Source organism: Schistocerca americana, chromosome 4 (assembly GCF_021461395.2).
Source record: "Schistocerca americana isolate TAMUIC-IGC-003095 chromosome 4, iqSchAmer2.1, whole genome shotgun sequence".
NCBI lineage: Eukaryota > Metazoa > Arthropoda > Insecta > Orthoptera > Acrididae > Schistocerca > Schistocerca americana.
Genome location: NC_060122.1, coordinates 510,658,774 through 510,682,369, shown reverse-complemented (window position 1 = coordinate 510,682,369; position 23,596 = coordinate 510,658,774). Strand labels below are relative to the sequence as shown.

The 23,596-nt window shown below is 43.6% G+C and overlaps 1 protein-coding gene across 1 annotated transcript in view; it reads right to left on the bottom strand.

The window, feature by feature from the left end:
- LOC124613589 (G-protein coupled receptor 52-like) overlaps positions 1–21,755 on the bottom strand; it is a 106,826-nt gene extending 85,071 nt beyond the window's left edge. Inside the window, exons 1-3 of the mRNA XM_047142304.1 lie at positions 21,750–21,755; positions 11,222–11,252; positions 10,992–11,105 (exon numbers count right to left, since the gene is read on the bottom strand). Coding sequence (XP_046998260.1) covers positions 10,992–11,105; positions 11,222–11,252; positions 21,750–21,755 — 151 coding nt within the window. The remainder of the gene's footprint in view (positions 1–10,991; positions 11,106–11,221; positions 11,253–21,749) is intronic.
- Positions 21,756–23,596: the final 1,841 nt, after the last annotated feature.

Here is a 23,596-nt window from a genome sequence, read left to right as displayed (position 1 = left end):
GGAGATTTGTGCAGTAACACCCATTGCCATGTTCTTGATGATGTCGATGGTTTTTGGCAGGAAGTCCATTCGGCGCATTATCTCTATCAGGTATTTGTGATTAATTTGATCAAATGCCTTATGGAAGTCTATGAAAAGCAGTCCACATTTCATGTTACTTGCCTGCGCTAGCGCAATGACATCGCGATACAAAGCCGCAGTTTGTAAAATCGTTCTTCTAAAAGCACAACTCTGCTGTTGGCCTATGATGTCAGCAGTGCATGGTGTAAAGCGCTTGTTAATTACTCGAGCTATAATTTTATAATCTGAATTTAAAAGCGAAATCGGCCGTAGGTTGTTTATTTTTTTGCAGCCTCTGTTCTTCGGGATCAACACGATTTTGCATTGTTTGAACTCTGCAGGCACTGGCTTTCCTTGTAAGACTTCATTGACAATTTCGGTGAACTTTTCTCCTATTAGGGTCCAAAATCGTTTATAGAATTCAATGGGCAATCCGTCAGGTCCTGGAGATTTTCTAGCACGGGAGCTGCACACGATTTCTCATACATCTTCCTTGATGATGTCCGAAGAAATGTTCTCATCATCATCTCGCGATATTCGTGGAAGATATGTACCAAAGAGCTCATCGTATTCTTCTTCGTTTGTTTCCCCTGCCGCATACATACGTTCATAGTACGCTGAGATCTCTTTAATTATTTCCTTCTGGGTGGTGATTACGGTACCATCATCTATTTGAAGTTCATCCATGAAACTTCTTCTTCTATTCTTGGCGTGTCTCACAAGGTGGTACAATGCAGCAGTCTCATCTTCAGTGACTGACTTTGCTTGTAGGTGCGCCGGCCCCGGATCAGATCTGCCCGGCGGATTACGACGAGGGCCGGAGTGCCAGCCAGCCTGGATGTGGTTTTCAGGTGGTTTTCCACATCCCACTAGGTGAACACTCAGCTGGTCCCCACGTCCTGCCTCAGTTACACGCCTCGCGTCATTTGAAAAACGTTCGCACTGTTTCATGGTGTACACTAGACGCAGACAGCTGGGGTACACTCATTCCGTCCTGGGGGGTATGGGGTGGTGACAGGAAGGGCATCTGCCACCCCTTAAAATTAACCATGCCTTAACCGTGCCGACCCTGCACAAAATCTGGGACAAAGGCACTAGCAAAAGAAGAAGAAGGAGAAAAGACTGATATTCAAACGTTACCTGAGTGTTACAAATTTGATTGTACAGTACAAATAACATAACTAGACATTGACATTTCTGGCAAATAAGCTACTTGTATGATAAAGTAGTTTGCAGAAAACTACCTTATCATACAAGTAGGTTATTTGCCCTACAGGGTTGATTGTGATGAGTCCCCAGACCATCGGAATACTTGATTCCAGTGGCCGCTCTCGAACACCGCCATCAGAGGACTGATTTTAGTGTGTGTTAAAAATGGAAATGAGCGTATGGCATCTTTGGCCAGGAGGTCCCATCCGGGAAGTTCGGCCGCCAAGTGCAAGTCTTATTTCAGTCGACGACATATTGGGCGATTTGCACGCCGGTGACGAGGATGAAATGATGATGAGGACAACACAGGTCTCAGTCCTCGAGCGGAGAAAATCGCCAACCCGGCCGGGAATCGAACCCAGGCCTGCTTGCACGGGAGGGAGCACGTTACCACCCAGCTAAGCAGGCAGACTTTGTGTTTCCATCCCATCGCTGAGGCTTTCGCACTGGCCGCTCTCGAGGCTACCCGCGAAATACAAACCATAACCATTGTAATAAGGTAAAACGTCGATGAAGTGGTCGTGACAGGTGCAGCTGCCATGGATACACATATATCGTGTAAACACTCACGTGGGCGCCCTATTGTTCAGCGCCCCACTATGTGGCATGCCCCACTGCAGCGCTGGGGCCTTCATGACGAACACCGAACGTCTCGGCACCAAAGCTCTCTGGAAGCTGTTCTGGCACAGCTGGCGTAATGGGTGTTATATATGTTGCAGAGACGATCGAAAGACCTTTAATTTGTGGCAAAGCTGCAAGAAGCACCCGAGTGGTGAGAGACAAAGCGACTTCCCGAAATCAAGAACCGCAATGGTGAGAGACAAGAAGACACATCCAAATCAAGCATTCCAATGGTGAAAGGTAAGGTAACTCACCGACACCAAGCGTCCCGATTGGAACAGAAAACTATTACATCCACGTCGTTGTTTCTGGATAGCGTTAAACCTAGTTTTTAACCAGACATTGAAAAGGCTGACTATATTGTGCCGTACAATCAAATTTGCAACACTAGGGTAAGTTTCGAAAGTAAATATCAATCATTAGAACATATAGGTCTACGTAAGCACCATAAATGAAATCTAGAACAAAATGCGTCGGTTTTTAATTGCAAAAACAGGCATACATGTTATTTGCCAATTACGGTGCTACCTCCCACGAATGGTAAACAGTGGCTTGAGTAAACAGTAAGTACTTTTTATTGTAGAATCGTAATATGCAATAAAATGGAGGGCTTCCCATTTGAAAATAGAAACTTGACGTCGCTCACGCAGAAGGGATGTTCAGGAGGTAGCCAATTGTAGCACAGACAGGTGTCTCGTTAACTAATATTATCCTTTCACCCAGAACATTTTTTTCGTATGGTGCGTAGTCTTCGAGTTGTTTAATTGTCGCCGGCCGCTGTGGCAGAACTGTTCTAGGCGCTTCAGTCTGGAACCGCGCGACCGCTACGGTCGCAGGTTCGAATCCTGCCTCGGCCATGGATGTGTGTGATGTCTTTAGATTAGTTAGGTTTAAGTAGTTCTAAGTTCTAGGGGACTGATGATCTCAGATGTTAAGTCCCATAGTGCTGAGAGCCATTTGAACCATTTTGTTTAATTGTTTCATGTTAAAACAAACAACCTGTGTATGGTGTTTTAAATGTGACACACACATCACCAACCCCATACATTCGGAAATGGCCAGACGTGGAAACTGGCCAGTAATATGATTTATATACAAGCTGCAGTAAAGATATCTTGCATAATAAAACTGACAACGCACGATCGTTTTAAATGGTTTCATCATTTAAAAAGGCTGACACTGACTGCTTGATTCATGTTTGTAAGTAGGATCGAGTGCAATGCTTTCGGCTCCACACGGAACAGAATCTGTGTCTTTGGGTCCCATTTACTAGTCCAGTGGTTCATAATCTGGAAGTAATTGCCCTCTGAAGAGTGAAAACAAAAAGCGATCGATTATCGTTTAGTTAAGACTATTTAAAAGAATGTCTAGCATTACTACTTCATTAGAATGCAACAGACATTAGATCATCATCAGTCACCTGACATCCACGGCTGAACGAAGGCATCTTCTTCATCCTTCCATGTACTGTAATATTCAACTGCACACATCTTTACTATTCTTGTCTGTTTTCTAATGTGATTCACCCACACTCCATAGATCATTGTCTCTGTCTTTTCTTTGTTTTTGAAATTCATCATCTATCATCCATTCGTCTGCCTCTCCGTCCTCGTCCGTTTCATTCTCATCAGAATAATGATTACGTCTTGCAGTCCAGTCTATTACGGCCTTGCTGCTGTAGCACTCAGTCCCGCAGTGGAGGTCTGGGGTTCAATCCCGGATAAGGGTGGGGATTGTTCCTCGTTCCAGTTCGTCCATGACGACTTCAGGTACACTCAGCCTATCAAACCTATCATGAAATGAATTCGATATATTTGAAGCTTATTTTTGAGAAATCTATTTAACTGACCAAAACCAGCATACGCCCTCTTCATTCTTGTGTTTAGTTCATACATTTTTCATCACGTCGTAGAATTCTGTCTTTTTTTCAGAAGTAAAGAATTATATTAGGAGCTATTTTCAGAATTTGGGAATTCAGCAAATAAAAGTGTAGTTTCAAACACAGTTATGAGTGAATGAAGGAACATTTTCAGGGTGTAAAGTTTAGGCCAAAGTTCATGTTCTTAGACACACTGCAAAAAGACTTTGGGAATGCCTAAACGAGAACATTTTCGTTAAAGTTTAGTAGCGAATACCCATTATTATCGGGAAAAGCCGAAAAATATTCTTTCAATTTCTTGAAGGCGTGAAAGTGGCTTATCGGCTACTATAGCAACGACAGCAAAAGCAGTCCTTATCCCTACATTCTGGAACATTAATTTTGAACTTCACTTGAACAACCCACGAGGAAAACTCGGTACTTTGGCAGTGATTACGTATGTTGATGATCTCCTGCTACTGGCCAAAGGTAACTTCAGGCTACAATTAGAAACAAACTTGGGAGTTCTGCTGGACACATCTCAGGACTGGTACAGAGTAAATAAACTTTTCATCGCACTGCAGACTAAGTTGTAGCCGAAAGACTGTAATCAGAATTAACTATATCGCTATATGCCCACCGGTATGGACCTTGAGGTACACCTGTAAGACAAATTCTATGTTCACGCCCACGTAAATGCTGCATAATGAGTTGGTTTGACTATTACAAAGAAAATTGTTAATGTTAAAGTAATAAGATTCGAACTAACTCTAAAATATTTTCATCTCTATATGAAAGAATCATATAATGCGTTATCGTGCTAGCGTCTGGGTGCATAGACTGATACTACAGTCAGAAAATGTTTGTGGCGAGGGTGTAAATATTTGGGACTCGTGTGAAGATAATCTCATCTCCATCAGAGAGTGTGTTATAGATTAGTTGCAAGAGAAATGGGACTCTTCTGCCTCTGGAGGGCAGAAATATTACTTCTTCCCAATGTCAGGGAAACGCTCCAAATGGCTGGAACTTCTTGTGCACTGTCCGACAGGACATTGTTTATACTGAGATTATTTACACAGGGCGCAGAGAAATTAGCAAACTGGTTGTTACTACGAAGCAACAAACGCACCAGGCCACGTATGCTGGAATGTCCAGTTTATGAGTTCTTTGTGCCAGAAGGAGACTGCACGGCATCCTTGTTCCAGACTGAGGAAATATTTGGCTTCTCGACGAAATAGCCTCCGTCGTATCATAGACAGCAGAAAGAGAATACGCTGAACAACAGGTGAGTGCCCAGGGCCGAAGGACATGACGGACCGTGGAGAAAGCGGATAGCTCGTTACCAGGATCGAAATAAAGGGAAACCGGTCTAGTGAAAGTAAGCTAGTTTTCGTTTCCGAGGCTGAGTTATCTACGCAAATGAAGTTTGGAAGGGATCTTCAGGGTCTGATTGTTCAAATGGCTCCGAGCACTATGGGACTTAACTGCTGAGGTCATCAGTCCCCTAGAACTTAGAACTGCTTAAGCTTAACTAACCTAAGGACATCACACACATCCATGCCCGAGGCAGGATTCGAACCTGCGACCGTAGCGGTTGCACGGTTCCAGACTAGCGCTTAGAACCGCTCGGCCACCACGGCCGGCCTTCAGGGTCTAACCTACCACATAGATGGTAAATGGACGACTTCGGTTTATTGGATGAATTTTAGGAAAGAGTGGTTCACCTGTGCAGGAGACCGTATATAGGACGCTGATGCGACCTATTCTTGAGTTCTGGTCTAGTGTTTGGGATCCGTAACAGGTCGGTTTGAATGAAGATATCGAAGCAATTCAGAGTGGAGTTCCAAGTTAGTTACTGGTAGGTTCGAACAGCACGTGTTACGGAGATGCTTTGGGAACTCAAATGGCCGGCCGGAGTGGCCGAGCGGTTCTAGGCGCTTCAGTCTGGAACCGAGCGACCGCTACGGTCACAGGTTCGAATCCTGCCTCGGCCATGGATGTGTGTGATGTACTTAGGTTAGTTAGGTTTAAATAGTTCTAAGTTCTAGGGGACTAATGACCTCAGGTGCTAAGTCCCGTAGCGCTCAGAGGCATTTGAACCATTTTTTTGAACTCAAATGGGATTTCCTGGAGGGAAGGCGGCGTTCTTTTCGAGAAACACTATTGCGAAAATTTAGAGAACCGGTATTTGAAGCTGACTGCCAAACGATTCTAATGGCGCTAACATACATTGCGCGTAAGAACCACGGAGATAAGATGAGAGAAATTGGGGCTCATACTCGCTCTGTCTGCGAGTCGAACAGGAAAGGAAATGACAAGCAGTGGTACAGAGTACACTCCGCCACGCATCGAACTGTGGCTTGTGAAGTATCTATGTAGATGTAGATGTACGGGAAGATGAAACGGGAAGTGAATTTCCCTTCGACTTCCATACCATAACAATTGAGATTGCATTATATCACTAAAGAAACTGTCTACAACCAGTCGCTTCCTCGACATATTGTTTGTGATGCTGACAAAATTATTTCATGTTTTCTCTTCTCCTGTCTATTCTTCTTCGCATTTCCTCTCTCTCACTTTTTATTTTTATTTTGTGTAATATTAGGTGCAAGGTAGTTTCAATAAGTAGTTATAATGGAAGAAACGAGTGCTGAGCAACGCATACTTGATGTGTTTTCTGTACAACTTCTTAAAAAATGTCGTACAAAATGTCGGGTCCATTCAGCTAGTTTGATGATGGACTATCAGTAAAAAAATGTGAATGAGAATGAAAACGAGGAACGGATTGAACTAAGAACATGATTCACGATATTCGTTCATTGACACGAATCAAATATAGTAAAGGTTATGAGAAATAAACAGTACGCATCGTCTCATTTACTCATTTTCATGGTTCAATAAATCATCTGCAAAAACACGTGAGTTTTATTTGTTCGATTTTTAAGTAAGTAGTTATCTTTAGTTTTAAAAGGAACTGATTTTTTTTAAAAAAATTGATAGTCAGGTGATAAAATTTTTGAATCTTGAGATACATTCTAGTGGTTGTATTGCATAGCTTCAATAAACTTCAGAAATGGCATCATGTAACACCATACGCTGCTGTTGAAAGTATTATTTAATAAAGCGACCAGTTTCCGATCGGAGACCATTTTGCAGCACTGCTTGGGTTAGCAGCAAGTGTTACATTGGAATGAACTGACGTCAAAAAAGGAGCACAATATTAAAAAAAAGTCGAATGGAAACTGTAGTTACTATTTACTCGCTATACAGTTTCCAGTCGATATCTGACACTGTGCTCCTTTTCTGATGTCATTTCATTTCAATGTAACTCTTGCTGTTAACCGAAGTTGTGCTAGAAAAAAATCTTTAACCAAAACCGGTTCCATATTAAAGAATACTTTTAACGGCAACTTACCGCAGTCTAACATAATAGTCGCGAGATACCGTTTCGTTTTTGTTTACCGAGCGAGGTTGCCCAGTGGTTAGCACACTGGAATCCCATTAGGGAGAACGACGGTTCAAATCCGCGTACGGCCACCACTATTCATGTTTTCCGTGATTTCCCTAAATCGCTTCAGGAAAATGCCGGGATGGTTCCCTTGAAATGGCGCGGCCGACTTCCTTCCGTAATCCGATGGGACCAATGACCTCGCTGTTTGGTCCCTGCCCCCAAACAAAACAGTCTCGTTTTTGTTACACCCAGCGATAGGAGCGCTCCAAGCGACCAGCAAGCAACACTTCCGAACACGATATGGGATAAGTGCGCATACTAACGCTTATATTTATTTTAACTTAGTTTATAGAATAGAGAGGGTATGTAATAATCGACAATAACTAAAGAAATTACACTACATTATGATTATTTAGTTTCCCAAGGACCCTGGGATGTCCGAAACGGTGCGTTACAGGACAGTTTAATAACGATTCTCTTGTAATATACAGACATTTCCTGAATAATGTCGTTTTCCTTTAATAACAAAAAATTATTAGCAAACACCGGAAGACTTGACCATTTACAAGAAGACGTCGTATAGTTATCCAGGGCCGACCGGTGTGGCCGAGCGGTAAAGCACAGTCTTGTTTGCTACACTTTCAGCCAAATCAGTGGATGTGGAATGTAAGAAACGCATATGGAATGTAATAACTACATTATTTTATGTTGAAATAAGCCATCTTAACTGTGGGTTACGGAAAAACCACGTAAAGGTGATAATAACTGGTCAAAAACAATAACACTCTTTCCCAACACTGGGGAAAGCAATTGCACTATTGTTGCTAGATCTGAGCCACAAACGGCAAGAATCTCTAACACATTCGCTTATGGAGAAAAAGTAATTACATTTACAAAAAATATCCGTGTATTAGAAAGTCGACTGAAGTGTAAGAAAGGGCGAATCATTGGACTCAATAAAAAATTTTTAAGTCCCGAGGAAAGTGCCTATGACGTTAACATCAAAAATGGTTCAAATGGCTCAGAGCACTATGGGACTTAACATCGATGGTCATCAGTCTGTTAATAACAGACAATAACAGAAGTGTGTGCTTCTCATGCAAGAAATACGTTTTTATTCTCTTGCTTTCAGACGGAATAAGGTGTAAATGTAGACATATTCGTAATCATTTCTTCCTGAATGAATTGTAGCTTATGTCACTGAATCAGTATGATTCTGCTGTTTTTACACGTATTTCACGATACTTCGTGTCTCTTGGTAACTTACTAATGCATGGAACGCAAAAATATAACATCTATTCAGTTAATTAAGTAGAAAGTAATTAAAAACAAACCTTATCGTCACGGCGCATGTGATCGTATTCTTTCTCACCGTTTGGAGCGCTAGTGTCGCGCTAGCTGTCAAACGATAACAACTTTCGCACCAGAGTGTTGTGATTGTTAGATTAGATTAGATTAGTACTTGTTGCATAGATCATGAATACGACACTTCGCAATGATGTGTAACGTGTCAGGTTAATAAAAGGTGTCTATACAAGAGATTACATTACACAAAATATTACATGACACTTAATATTTTTAACATTTTTTTGTGGTGGTTAAGGGAAATTACCCACTTACCATATCCAAAAATTCATCTAATGAGTAGAAGGAGTTGCCATTAAGAAATTCTTTTAATTTCCTTTTAAATGGTGTATGGCTATCTGTCAGACTTTTGATACTATTAGGTAAGTGACGAAAGACTTTTATGGCAGCATAATTTACCCCCTTCTGAGCCAAAGCTAGATTTAACCTCGAGTAGTGAAGATCATCCTTTCTCCTAGTGTTGTAGCCATGTACATTGCTATTACTTTTGAATTCGTTCGGATTGTTAATAACAAATTTCATAAGTGAATACATACATTGTGAGGCTGCAGTTAAGATCTCTAGCTCTTTGAATAAGTGTCTGCAGGATGATCTTGGATGAGCTCCAGCAATTATTCTGATTACACGCTTTTGTGCAATGAACACTCTTTTACTCAATGATGAGTTACCCCAGAATATGATGCTATACGAAAGCAGAGAATGAAAATATGCGTGGTAAGCTAATTTATTCAGATGTATATCGCCAAAATTTGCAATGACCCTAATAGCATAAGTAGCTGAACTCAAACGTTTCAGCATACCCTCAGTGGTTTTTTTTTTTCCAGTTCAACCCCTCATCAATGCATACACCTAGAAATTTGGAATATTCTACCTTAGCTACCGATTTCTGATCGAAGTCTATATTTATTAATGGTGTCATTCCACTTCCTGTGTGGAACTATATATACTGTGTTTTGTCAAAGTCCAGTGAGAGCCCATTTGCAGAGAACCACTTAATGATTTTCTGAAAAACATCGTTTGCAATTTCACAAGTTAATTCTTGTCTGTTGGGTGTGATAGCTTTACTTGTATCATCGGCAAAAAGTACCAACCTTGTATCTTCGTGAATATAGAATGGCAAGTCATTAATATACAGGGTGTTACAAAAAGGTACGGCCAAACTTTCAGGAAACATTCCTCACACACAAATAAAGAAAAGATGTTATGTGGACATGTGTCCGGAAACGCTTAATTTCCATGTTAGAGCTCATTTGTTTCGTTCACCTACGCTCGATGGAGCACGTTATCATGATTTCATACGAGATACTCTACCTGTGGTGCTAGAACATGTGCCTTTACAAGTACGACACAACATGTGGTTCATGCACAATGGAGCTCCTGCACATTTCAGTCGAAGTGTTCGTACGCTTCTCAACAACAGATTCGGTGACCGATGGATTGGATTGGTAGAGGCGGACCAATTCCATGGCCTCCACGCTCTCCTGACCTCAACCCTCCTGACTTTCATTTATGGGGGCATTTGAAAGCTCTTGTCTACACAACCCCGGTACCAAATGTAGAGACTCTTCGTGCTCGTATTGTGGACGGCCGTGATACAATACGCCATTCTCTAGGGCTGCATCAGCGCATCAGGGATTCCATGCGACGGAGGGTGGTTGCATGTATCCTCGCTAACGGAGGACATTTTCAACATTTTCTGTAACAAAGTGTTTGAAGTCACGCTGGTACTTTCTGTTGCTGTGTGTTTCCATTCCATGATTAATGTGATTTGAAGAGAAGTAATAAAACGAGCTCTAACATGGAAAGTAAGCGTTTCCGGACACATGTCCACATAACATATTTTCTTTCTTTGTGTGTCAGGGCCGGCTGGAGTGGCCGTGCGGTTCTGGGCGCTACAGTCTGGAACCGAGCGACCGCTCCGGTCGCAGGTTCGAATCCTGCCTCGGGCATGGATGTGTGTGATGTCCTTAGGTTAGTTAGGTTTAATTAGTTCTAAGTTCTAGGCGACTGATGACCTTAGAAGTTAAGTCGCATAGTGCTCAGAGCCATTTGAACCATTTTGTGTGTGAGGATTGTTTCCTGAAAGTTTGGCCGTACCTTTTTGTAACATCCTGTATATTAAGAACAGCAGAGGACCCAAGACCGAACCTTGCGGCACCCCATTCTTGATTGTTCCCCAGTTTGAGACTTGTGTTTCTTAGACTTTGAGCATGCGGTGTTTTGAGACGTCGTTTCTAAATTTAGTTGGGAATACTGAGTAATCCCTATCTTCTTTCACTCGTAATGATCTCAGAAAGGTTGGTGATGACTGTGTCAGAGGTACTAGCGGGCAGGTTACGTGTACCGCCACAACACGTACACGGTGCTATTCCTGTTCGAGCAAAAGAGAGTGAGACAGCAGCATCAGGGCTGTGGGAGTGTACTCACCGCGGAAGGAGAGGTAGGTAGCGATGATGAGGATGTTGGCGAGGACGATGGCTACCCCCACGATGAGCATGATGCCGGCCTGCGTTAGGGGCTCCAGCGTGGAGCGTGCGGCCGCTGCGTGCACAGGCACACGCACACGCGCACGCACTCGCTGACGCCTGCGCCTAGAGGGGCGGCGCCCCGCGCATGGCGCCTCCGCCTCCGCGTCCGCGTCACCGCCGCACCCGCGCCCTTCTCCTCCAGCGCCGCCGCCGCATCCAGCTGCAACACGGCACAGCCACCACGTGCAGTCACCCGCCGAGCTCCACACCACAGGCGCGGTTTTATGTTAAAAAGAGCATCAATATACCGGGTGATCAAAAAGTCAGTATGAATTTGAAAACTGAATAAATCACGGAATAATGTAGAGAGACAAGTACAAATTGACACACATGCTTGGAATGACATGGGGTTTTATTAGAACCGAAAAAATACAAAAGTTCAAAAAATGTCCGACACATGGCGCTTCATCTGATCACAATAGCAATAATTAGCATAACAAAGTAAGACAAAGCAAAGATGATGTTCTTTACGGTGCTCAATATGTCCACCATCATTCCTCAACAATAGCTGTAGTCGAGGAATAATGTTGTGAACAACACTGCAAAGCATGTCCGGAGTTATGGTGAGGCACTGGCGTCGGATGTTGTCTTTCAGCATCCCTAGGGATGTCGGTCGATCACGATACACTTGCGACTTCAGGTAACCCCAAAGCCAATAATTGCACGGACTGAGGTCTGGGGACCTGGGAGGCCAAGCATGACGAAAGTGGCGGCTGAGCACACGATCGTCACCAAACGACGCGCGCAGCAGATCTTTCACGCGTCAAGCAATATGGGGTGGAGCGCCATCCTGCATAAACATCGTACGTTCCAGCAGGTGTTTATCAGCCAGGCTGGGGATGATGCGATTCTGTAACATATCGGCGTACCTCTCACCCGTCACGGTAGCAGTTACAAAACCAGTATCACGCATTTCCTCAAAGAAAAAAAGGCCCGATAACGGTAGATGTGGTAAATCCAACCCATACCGTGACTTTCTCGTCGTTCAATGGAGGTTCCACAACAGTTCTAGTATTTTAGGTAGCCCAAATTCTGCAGTTGTGGGCGTTGACAGACCCTCGGAGCGTGAAATGAGCTTCGTCGGTCCACAACACGTTACTCAACGAATCGTCATCTTCCGCCATCTTTTGAAGCGCCCATACCGCAAATGCCCTCTGCTTCACTAAATCGCCAGGTAAAAGTTCATGATGCCGATGGATTTTGTCGGATAGCATCGGAGGGCACGCCTAAGCGCCAACCAAACAGTAGTGTATGGAATGCCGATGCGACGTGCGACTGCACGAGCGCTGACTTCCCCGTACATTGACGAACCCGCTTCAGTCTCCATTTCTTCCTCAACTGTCTCAGCAGCATTGCGCCTTGTGCTCGGTCGGTCACTACGGGATCTATCGTCTAAACAACCCGTGGCTTCGAACTTCGAAATCATTCTCTCCACAGCTGCATTTGTCAACGGACCTTTACCCGTTCGAATCACCTTCCTATGGCGATAGGATCGTAACGCTGAACTAGCACATTCCCCATTCTGATAATACAGCTTCACTAAAAGCGCCTTTTCAGGTAACGTCAACATGCTGCGACTGCTGGCGCATCTGATTCTCTCTCTCATTACAGCTCCTTTTATATACGATTGTCATGCGCAGTCACTGACATTTTGCTGTCCAGCGCCATCTGTCGGATATTTTGAGAACTTTTTTTGGTTCTAAGAAAACCCCACGCCATTTCAAGCCTGTGTGTCAATTTTTACCTCTCTATCTACATTATTCCGTGCTTTATTAAGTTTTCAGATTTATACTGACTTTTTGATCACCCGGTATTACAACACAAAACCATACAATTTAACGTTCTGAAATCTTATCTTCGTAGAGTCGCGCATTGCTATGAGGGGGAAAAAATTACTGGGCCTGACACGTATTTCGCTTTGGATTGGTTGACCCAGTTAGTTACGTGTTGTGTATGTTGTGACTAGGTGAAACTGCAGTCGTCCGGCCGGCCACAACTATGAATTCTGTGAATGTTCTGGCAGATGGTTCATTTTCAACAACAACAACTATATTACATTACTGACATTAATACACTTATTTAATTTGTATTGGAGAAAGGGGCTATTACAGAAACATGTTCACAAGCAAAGGTGATATCAGGATACTGCAATAGCTGCGAGAACTATTGATAAATCAGCTTGTTTGACACCGCATAGAAAGTATATGAAAGAAAATTGAACAAGAGATTATACCTAAAAATTTATCAGGCGGCGAACAAATAGGCTTTATAAGGGGCAGATCGACGACAGATGCAGTATATATACACTACTAGCCATTAAAATTGCTACACCACGAAGATGACGTGCTACAGACGCGAAATTTAACCGGCAGGAAGAAAATGCTCTGATATGTAAATGATTAGCTTTTCAGAGCATTCACACAAGGTTGGCGTCGGTGCTGACACCTACAACGTGCTGACATGAGGAATGTTTCCAACCGATTTCTCATACAAAAACAGCAGTTGACCGGCGTTGCCTGGTGAAACGTTGTTGTGATGCCTCGTGTAAGGAGGAGAAATGCGTACCATCACGTTTCTCACTTTGATAAAAGTCGGATTGTAGCCTATCACGATTGCGGTTTATCGTATCGCGACATTGCTGCTCGCGTTGGTCGAGACCCAATGACTGTTAGCACAATATGGAATCGGTGGGTTCAGGAGGGTAATACGGAACGCCGTGCTGGATCCCAACGGCCTCGTATCACTAGCAGTCGAGATGAGAGGAATCTTATCCTCATGGCTGTAACGGATCGTGCAGCCTCACCAACTGAAAACATCTGGTCAATGGTGGCCGAGCAACTGGCTCGTCACAATACGTCAGTCACTACTCTTGATGAACTGTGGTATGGTGTTGAAGGTGCATGGGCAGCTGTACCCGTATACGCCATCCAAGCTCTGTTTGACTCAATGCCCAGGCGTATCAAGGCCGTTATTTCGGCCAGAGGTGGTTGTTCTGGGTGCTGATTTCTCAGGATCTATGCACCCAAATTGTGTGAAAGTGTAATCACATGTCAGTTCTAGTATAATATATTTGTCCAATGAATACCCGTTTATCACCTGCATTTCTTCTTGGTGTTGCAATTTTAATGGCCAGTAGTGAAATAAAACAAATAACCGAAAAACAGAGAGAGTATAATAGGGAAACCCATCTAGCGTTCATTGATTTTATTAAGGCATTCGATAATGTGGTTAGACAGAAACTGTTGAGAATTGTGGAAAAGAGAATATACGGAACACACCTAATAAATGTTTTAAAAATTCTGTGCAAACATACGACTGCAATTTTAGATATAAATGGTACACTAATACAGCCTATAGCGACAAACAAACCAGGAAGACAAGGGTGCAGCCTTTCATTCATTCTTCGGAAGATTTATTGAAATGACCCAATTAGGAAATGGAAGAACATTTTTAACGGTGGAATTAAAAGTAACAGGATTTCCCACTTGGATTGTCTTTTGCACGCAGACGATGCCACACTATTGGTGGATAATGAAGATGATCTACGAAGGGGAATACATTTACTAGGTGGGGCTTGTGAAGGGAACCATTTGACGATTTGAGGAAAGAAGACAAAAGAATGGTTCTCGAAGGGATATAGCCTGTACGGCCAAAAATTGTGAGTAATAATAGAACAACAGAAGAGGTCAAACATTTTAATTGCTTAGATTGGGGCGTCACATATGAATATGACGAAGACATAGAGAAGAAATCAGAAAAATTTGGAAATATGTGTAGAATAATAAAGACATGGCTAAAAAATAAAACGAAGAAAGAGGAAAGATTGAAATGTTATAAGACAATGGCAGTTCAAATTCTTGTTTAAGGAAGTGAATCGTGGATTAGAAGCAAAAATCAAGAATCTGGCACACAGGCAGCGAAGATGATTTCTAAGAGTAGTAAAGGGATGCACAAAAGCCGACAGATCTAGAAGTTCGGAAATTAGGCAAGAGCTGAATATGTTATACATCCTCAATAAAATAGAAGACAATAGAAAAAATTGGCATGAACACCTCGAAAGAATGAGCGGAGGAAGATTATCTCTTCAGGTAATAAGATTTAAGCCAGTTTGGAGAAGAAGTCAAGGAAGTCCGAGGAAGCGATGGGTATCATAGCAGGCAAATAAAAAAAAGGTCTTAATGATTGATGTGAAGACGATTATTGTGACTATATTAATTTAAGAAAGACTTACTAAACTTTGACACACTTCTTTGCCACAGGAGTATTGAATAATTTACAATAAATTGTCTTGGAGAATCTACGGCATTGGCAGCTCACTTAGCCTGCATTTATCGTGGATCTCTCGCCCAGGACGAAGTCCCAGATAACTGAAAAAAGCGTAGATGACTCGACTATATAAGAAGGGTGAAAGAACAGACCCGCAAAATTACAGACGAATATTCCTAACATCGGTTTGCTGCAGAATCCTTGAACATATTTTCAGTTCGAATATGTTAAACTCTCTTGAGACTGAGAAGCTTATGTCCATGAATCGAAGTGGCTTTAGAAAGCATCACTCGATTGAAACTCAGCTTGCCCTTGTCTCACATGATATACTGCTGCGAACAATGGGTGAAGGGCAACAGGAGGATTCCATAATTGTAGATTTCCGGAAAGCGTTTGACACGGTGCCACATTGCAAAAATGGTTCAAATGGCTCTGAGCACTATGGGACTTAACATCTTAGGTCATCAGTCGCCTAGAACTTAGAACTACAGGGTGAGGCAGTGAAACGGCACGATTTCGATAGTGGTTGTCGGGCGCGGAGGGGGGTTGCGAGAGTGGGGGAAGTGACCTTGGGCGTCTAGAGTGGTGGAAGTTTCAGTAGCCATGGAGCGTTGGTCGAGTGCGCAACGTGCATATGCCGTAAAGGCATATTACAAAAACGCGGATAGTGTGGTTGGTGCTCAACGCGCCTTTCATCGTGAATTCAACCTGCCGCCACGGGCTCCCGTGCCATCAAGGAAAGCCATTCTCCTTTGGGTTAAAACCTTTGAAGCTACTGCTAGCACAACAAAGAAAAGAGGCGGCGGCACAAAAACAATCCGGACACCCGAGAACATTAATCGTGTGCGCGAGGCGTTGGGACTAAGTCCGCGAAAATCCGCGAGACGGCACAGCGCAGAACTTGGTCTCAGCAATCGATCAGTAAGACGGATTTTGAAGAGTGACCTTCACTATCATCCATACAAAATTCAGGTAGTGCAAGCCCTTAAACCTAATGACTACAATAACCGTATACGCTTTTGCCAGTCAATGCTTAACGTTATTGAACGAAATGAAGAAAGAGTGCATAACTTATGGATGAGTGATGAAGCCCACTTTCATCTTAGTGGGTACGTAAATAAGCAAAACTTCAGATATTGTTCCTCAGATAACCCGCACGAACTTCATGAAAAACCTCTCCATTCTGAAAAAGTAACAGTCTGGTGCGCAATGTCATCTCGTGGAATCGTGGGGCCCTATTTTTTTGAAGATGAAGATGGCAACACAGTGACGGTAAACTCTGGACGTTATGCTGACATGTTGACCATTTTTGGTCTGCCTGGAATTGATCGACATGATCCAGATGCTGAAACACTCTTCCAGCAAGATGGTGCAACAAGCCATACTCCTAATGTCTCAATGGAATTGCTCAGACTTGCATTTCCACGACGTCTAATCAGCAGGAATGGCGATTTCCCCTGGCCTGCCCGTTCACCAGATCTGACGGCACCAGACTTTTTTCTTTGGGGCTACCTCAAGTGAAAAGTCTTCCAGGAAAATCCACCAAGAACAAAAGAAGACCTGAAGGAGCGAATTCGACAGGAAATTAACACCATTCCAGTACAGATGCTACGAAACGTCATGGGACAATTTCATCTCAGGCATAGACAATGTGTGCAAAACCAAGGACGACACCTCACTGACACCATATTTAAAAAATGATTGTTTTTAAGTTAAATCTTTAATTTCCACTCTTGTTCTTGAGATCCATGTTCAACTATTATGATTTTACTTGTAAATAAATCTTTGGTGGTTTTACAAAATCGTGCCGTTTCACTGCCTCACCCTGTACTTAAACCTAACTAACCTAAGGACATCACACACATCCATGCCCGAGGCAGGATTCGAACCTGCGACCGTAGCAGTCCCGCGGTTCCGGACTGCAGTGCCGAGAACCGCACGGCCACCGGGGCCGGCTGCCACATTGCAGGCTGCTAACCAAGGTACGAGTATATGGAATGCGTTCACAGAGATGTGAGGGGCTCGAAGACTTCTTAAGTTATAGAACCCAATATGTTGTCCTTGACGGCAAATGTTCATCAGCGACAAGAATATCGTCAGGAGTGTCCAAGGGCAATTTGAAGGACCGCTGTTATTCTCTGTATACATAAATGTTTTGGCAGACAGACCGGGCAGCAATATGCAGTTGTTTGCTGATAATGCTGGTTGTTTTCTGATGGTGCTGTGATGTACGATAAGGCATCGAAGTTGAGCGACTAGAACAATGCAGGATGACTTAGACAAAACTTTCAGTTGGTGTGATGAATGGCAACTATCTTTAAATGTGGAAAAATGTAAATTAGTGCGGATGAGTAGGAAGAACAAACCTGCAGTGTTCGGATACAGTATTACTAGTTAAATATCTGGGCGTAACGTTGCAGAGCGATATGAAGTGGTACCAGCTTGTGAGAAGTGTGGTAGGGAAGGGGAGTGGTCCACTTCGATTTATTGGGAGAATTTTAGGAAAAAGTGGAAAGGAGACTGCATATAAGTTGCTGGTGGGGCCCATTCTTGAGTACTGCTCGAGTGTTTGGGATCCATACCAGGTCGGGCTGAAGAAACGCATCGAAGCAATTCAGAGGCGGGCTGCTAGATTTGTTAAGGCAACGTTCTTTTCGAGAAACTCTATTGAGAAAATTTAAATAACCGGCATCTGAAGCTGACTGCAAAGCGGTTCTACTGCTGCCAACATACGTTGCGCATAAGGACGATGAATATACGATACGAGAAATTACGGCTCACACGGGGGCATGTAGACAGTCGTTTTTACCTTGCTCTGCTTGTGAGTGGAACAGGAAAGGAAATGACTAGTTGCTGTATAGGGTACCCTCTACCACGCACCGTGTGTTGGCTTAATAAGTATCTATGTAAAAGTGGATGTAGACTAGCAAAGCATCACTTGATGCTTTAATTAACAGCATTAATTAATAAACTGTTCTCTTGAGTTACAATGTTCAACAGTAACTACAAGATCATCTGATGCTTTACCTACTCGTTGGTCCTAGAGGATGATGTTGACTGCTGTAATTGAGGTCTCGAACTGCTGAGCTCTTGCATGCTTGACATTATATTGACCTCAGTGTGAGGGCGCTGCTATGCTGAGATGAGAGGCGTGGTCTTGAGTAGCACCTGTGATTCGTCGTTGCAGTTTGCAGAAAGCTTTCGATAATGTCTGTGGTATCCATTAGCGTTGCCGACTTTGGTGCGGCACTACGATCTCTGGACGATACCATGCGGAACTCCTGCGGACACTGTCTGACAAAAAAAGTAAAGCACCCAGAACAGGAGAAGGAAACGAAATGTTACTTCACTGGTTGAGAGGGTAAATGATGTTAATTCAGTGATTGCGAAACAGAATCAAATTTAAAAAGAATTTGGCAGCAATAGTGCACTTATTAGCATGACTTTGCATCCCATCTGACCTGATTCAGTTGAGTGGGCTATCATGTAGCCACTGCATATTCTCCTGAGGTTTGCTGGCCAACAACTGTTGAGGCTGAACCTTGACATTCTGTATACCCCACTTGCACAGAGTTGACAACCAGGCTGTTCCCAAACATGGTTTATCAAGGACAGATCTGGGGATCTCGATGACCATGAAAGTATCTCAATATCACACAAACATTTCATAGACACTTGCCATGTGCGGACGATTATTATCCTGTGGAAAAATGGCAGCATCATACAGGTGGTGAAAGATTCGCCGCCAGCCCAGTAAAACAACCCAACAAACCGCCATTTCCAGCAAAAGTGAGCAGAGCTAATGGAGCGTCAAAAATTACCTCACGAGGAATCGAGCATCCAAGAGCATTTTGCTATTTATAATGACCGCGAAACGGTTTCATGGTCTGTAACCTCTAAAGGCTTCTTTGGCGACGGGACGTTAATCGTAATCTTCCTCCTTCCTCAACCATGGACTGCTGTTGCTTGGTACAGAATTACTTAATATCGCTGTTTAAGAGCACACCGCATTCACTCTGCTTAACAAGCACTGCCTTAATTTGGTTTTCATCGTTCAGAAGACGCAGCAATCAATGCATGCAATCATCATTGCCTTAGTGCAATATGACTGAATGTAACTCATTATCATTCACCAACAAATAAATCTAATCCCATATATCTGTAGGCATTCTGTTGCATTTTACTATTGCTATCGAGAAAGAAAACTAGAAGATAAGAGAATCGAAGGATTAGAGATGTGGGTTACGGAAGAATGTAGAAAATCAGGAAGATGACGATGGGACTTGTGCTAAAACATCGAGGAATATTTTCAGCGGTACTGGACAAACGAGAAAAAACTCTAGCGGAAGACAGATTTTGAAATACCCTATCCACTAAAAAGAGTGAAGCATCCATAAGACATGGTCAGATGTCCATGTAACTTCACACACATACACACAACTGGCGGATGTGTATTAGAGTTGCAATTCTCTATGACAATTAGAAAGGCCACCAGAGTGCATTAGTGTTGTTCGTATATAATGTTGTTACCAGGTCTTGTGAGGGATAAAAGGGATGTGAACAGCGTCAGATGTTGCGCGCCGGCTGAGACGGACATGGAGGGGCCGCGCACCCGTGTGAGACAGCGTTATGAGCATTTGCCAGAATTTGAAAGAGGCGTTATTGTGGATGCACTGCTGGCGGACTGGTCGAATCATGTAATATCCAAAACTGTCCAACATTTGGGTGTGACAGTGGCCAGATGGTGGAATGCATTGGAATGAGAGTGCAAACACATTCGTCTTCAAGATTCCAGTCGACCATGCCTGACACCAAAACGGAGGATCGTCTTATTGCGAGCCAGGCAAACTGTAACACCTTCACATCTGCATCTGCGAGCTGAAAACAAGTAATGGACTCCCTGCAACATTCTCTATCATCTTGCACCTTTGGTAGGAGATTAGCAACAACTGGCCTGCGGAATTTCCTTGCTTAGGCTAATACTAATATCACAACACGAACTGCACTTCTACACATCCCCTGGTAACCATCGTCGGCGAGTACTGCAGGGATCTGGGGGGAGGTTCCATTCTTCCAGTAATTTAGAGAGTAACAACAGTGTTTCACCTGAACCCGCCAGGGTAGCCGAGAGCGCTAATACGCTGCTTCCTAGACTCGGGTAGGCGCTCTGGCCCCAGATCGAATCCGCCCAGCGGATTAACGACGAGGGTCGGTAAGCCAGCCAGCCTGGACGTTGTTTTTAGGCGGTTTTTCACACCCCGCTAGTTGAATACAGGGCTGGTCCCCACGTTCCGCCTCAGTTACACAACTCGCAGATATTTGAAGACATTCACACTATTAGCTTACACTAGTCGCAGACAACTGGGGTGCACTACTTATATCTTGGGGGAGGGTTCGGGGTGGCGTCAGGAAGGGCATCCAGCCACCCTCTCCAGCTAACACTGACAAATCCGTAATAACACGGCCGACCCGGCGCTGGCGCGAGACAAAGGCCGAAAGAAAGAAAGAAAACGGCGTTACACCTGACATCATGCTGTGAGTAGCCTCGGGTATGACTTCAAGTCTTGGCTGATAGTGACTAAGGGTACTGTGATGTCGCAATGGCACCTCTCATACAGCAATACTGTGGTGCCATTTTTCAACAGGAACCTGCTCGTCCACACATTGCGCATGCCCCTATGAATTGTGATACTTCCACCATGGCCAGCAAGACTGTGCACCAAGTACATCGTAACCCATTCACATCTGGGTCTGGCAACCAAGAACTAGCAATGAACTCCGTACAAGATTCTGTGTCATCCCGAACCATTGGTCGGGGACTGTTAGCAGCCATAGTAGGATATTACCGTTCCATGCCTAGGCTGCCGTTAACTTTACAACAGAAACGAACTGCATTTGGAGTGGTGCTGAGGAGCTGGAGGTATGGACTGCTGGTGAATGGCGTCGCATTGAGTTCAGCGATGAATCGCAGATCTGCACTACGTTGTGTGACGATCGTCGCGGAGTACAGCGCCGACCTGGTGAGAAATTCTGTTCTTCCAGTGTACTGAAGAGGCACAGCCATTTAAGTCCTGCCGTCATTCTGTGGCGAGACCTCGGGTATTACTTCAGCTCACGGCTAGGGCAAGACTTGTCATGACTGGTAGAGACTGAGGGAATTGTGACAGCACCACGCCGAATTACGGACGTCTTGCGTCATCCTGTGTTACCTAATCAAAACTACAAGCTATCTGCGGAAGAGACTGCAGACTGCTCCCTGTAGCACACTCTTACTTACACGACTAGCGATGCTACCCACTCTGAAAGTCGCTTCCGACAACGAACAGACGCTCGCCGCCCTATGAACAACATAACAGCAATATAAACGTGTATCACTACGTATATGACATACCTGCATGTTAAACTTTGTGCCGCCGAATACGTAAAATTTTTACAAATGTTGCTAAAAGATTTTATGTAACTGGCGTTGAATTCGGATGCTAGTTTTCGTAGATGATCAGGTATTTATCACGCAAAATCTGGACATTGCAGCAAAACAAACACAAGTCCTAAAATAAGCACCAGAGAAGACAGGATTACAAATTACTTTACAAGGGACTGAGTACGTGAACATAGATGACAAGATTCAACGCGGACATTGATGGCAATATATAGAGACATCAAAAGAGCACAGGCGTAGAAAAAACCTAGATAATATTCTCACCCTGAACATCATTGAGAAGGCAGTAGTCGAAGGAAAAATATTCTCACCCTGAACATCATTGAGAAGGCAGTAGTCGAAGGAAAAGCCAGAAAGATGAAGACTGCTATTCTGATTATACCAGGAAACTTACAAATGTAACTTCAACGTCAGTTACTACAGGTCCGTAGTTAATCCCGCATGTTTAACTGCAGCAAAGACAATGGCCAGAAAGGGACTTGCAGAAACAGAGAAAGACCAAACGTCAGAGAAAGATCCTGGGTGTCAAAAAAATGCAGCCAAATACTTTACATTACATTTTAGATCAAACAAAGAATTATATGGTACGTCTGAGAAGATCTCAACCACAATAAGGAAAATGAGGCCAACGTCCTAAGGACGCATTAAAAGAATGGAACCAGAAAGGATTGAAAATAATATATGACTTTCAAGGAGAACAAAAAGATACAAATCCCACCAGTGAATCAACAACATCGGAACTAGGTAAGTGTGGGATGAGTAAAGCAGATACAGTAAACAAGAAGACGGTCAAAGCAAAATTAGCGGGAGTGGTGGAATTCTCCGACGAGAAAGCAAGAAGAGTAGAATTATCTAAACTTCTGGAAGCTTGTTTGGTGAAGCAGTTAAACTGAATTTTGCTGAATGGCATGTTCAGCAACTTATACCAGAAAAAATGTAAACTCTTGACAGAAAGAAATCAGTAAGTCAAAATATGTCTCATACTTGCGTTGAGTAAGGACCTATAGCAACTGTTGTATGCTCCACAGGCATGCCATGCTCCGAATAGGTAGCGAAATCATTGGGACAACTTCCTCAGTCTGCCCATTGTCAGTGTGTGATAGAAAATATGATCTATTACTGCTCAGAGGCCAGACTCATTACAAGAATCACTAAATTGGTTTAAGTCATACTAGTGGTGTTTTTGATAAATGTTGTAACTAACGCTGATTAATAACTGTGTGCCACGCAAGAGCGTATTTGCGTCTGCATTCGTCCTTGAAACCAGAAGAGCTCTCAGTAAGTAACGCATTGAGTATTTTCGGAATAATTACGTTGAAGGAAGGAACGAAGGAAGGAAGATTGAGTTTAACGTCCCGTCGACATCGAAGTCATTAGAGACAGAGCACAAGCTCTGATTGTGTCGAGGATGGGGAAGGAAATCGGCCGTGCCGTTTGAAAGGAACCACCCAGGCATTCGCCTGGAGCGATTTAGGGAAATCATGGAAAACCTAAATCAGGATGGTCGGACGCGGGTTTGAACCGTCGTGGTCCCGAATGCGAGTCCATTGTGCTAACCACCGCGCCACCTCGCTCGGTAAAAGTTATTTGAGTCCATATATTGTTCTGAAATTTTGTGCAATTGTCTCTACCGCTAACGTGTTTGAAGCGACAGCACTTTGCAGATGACAGCAGAAAATGGACGTCTGAGCATTTGTGGGATGAGTTACGGTGTTGGTTGCCAGCCACACCAAACAACCACAAACCGGCTACTGATGTATAGGAAGAGCTACGGAAGTAAATACCTACAGACGTACACT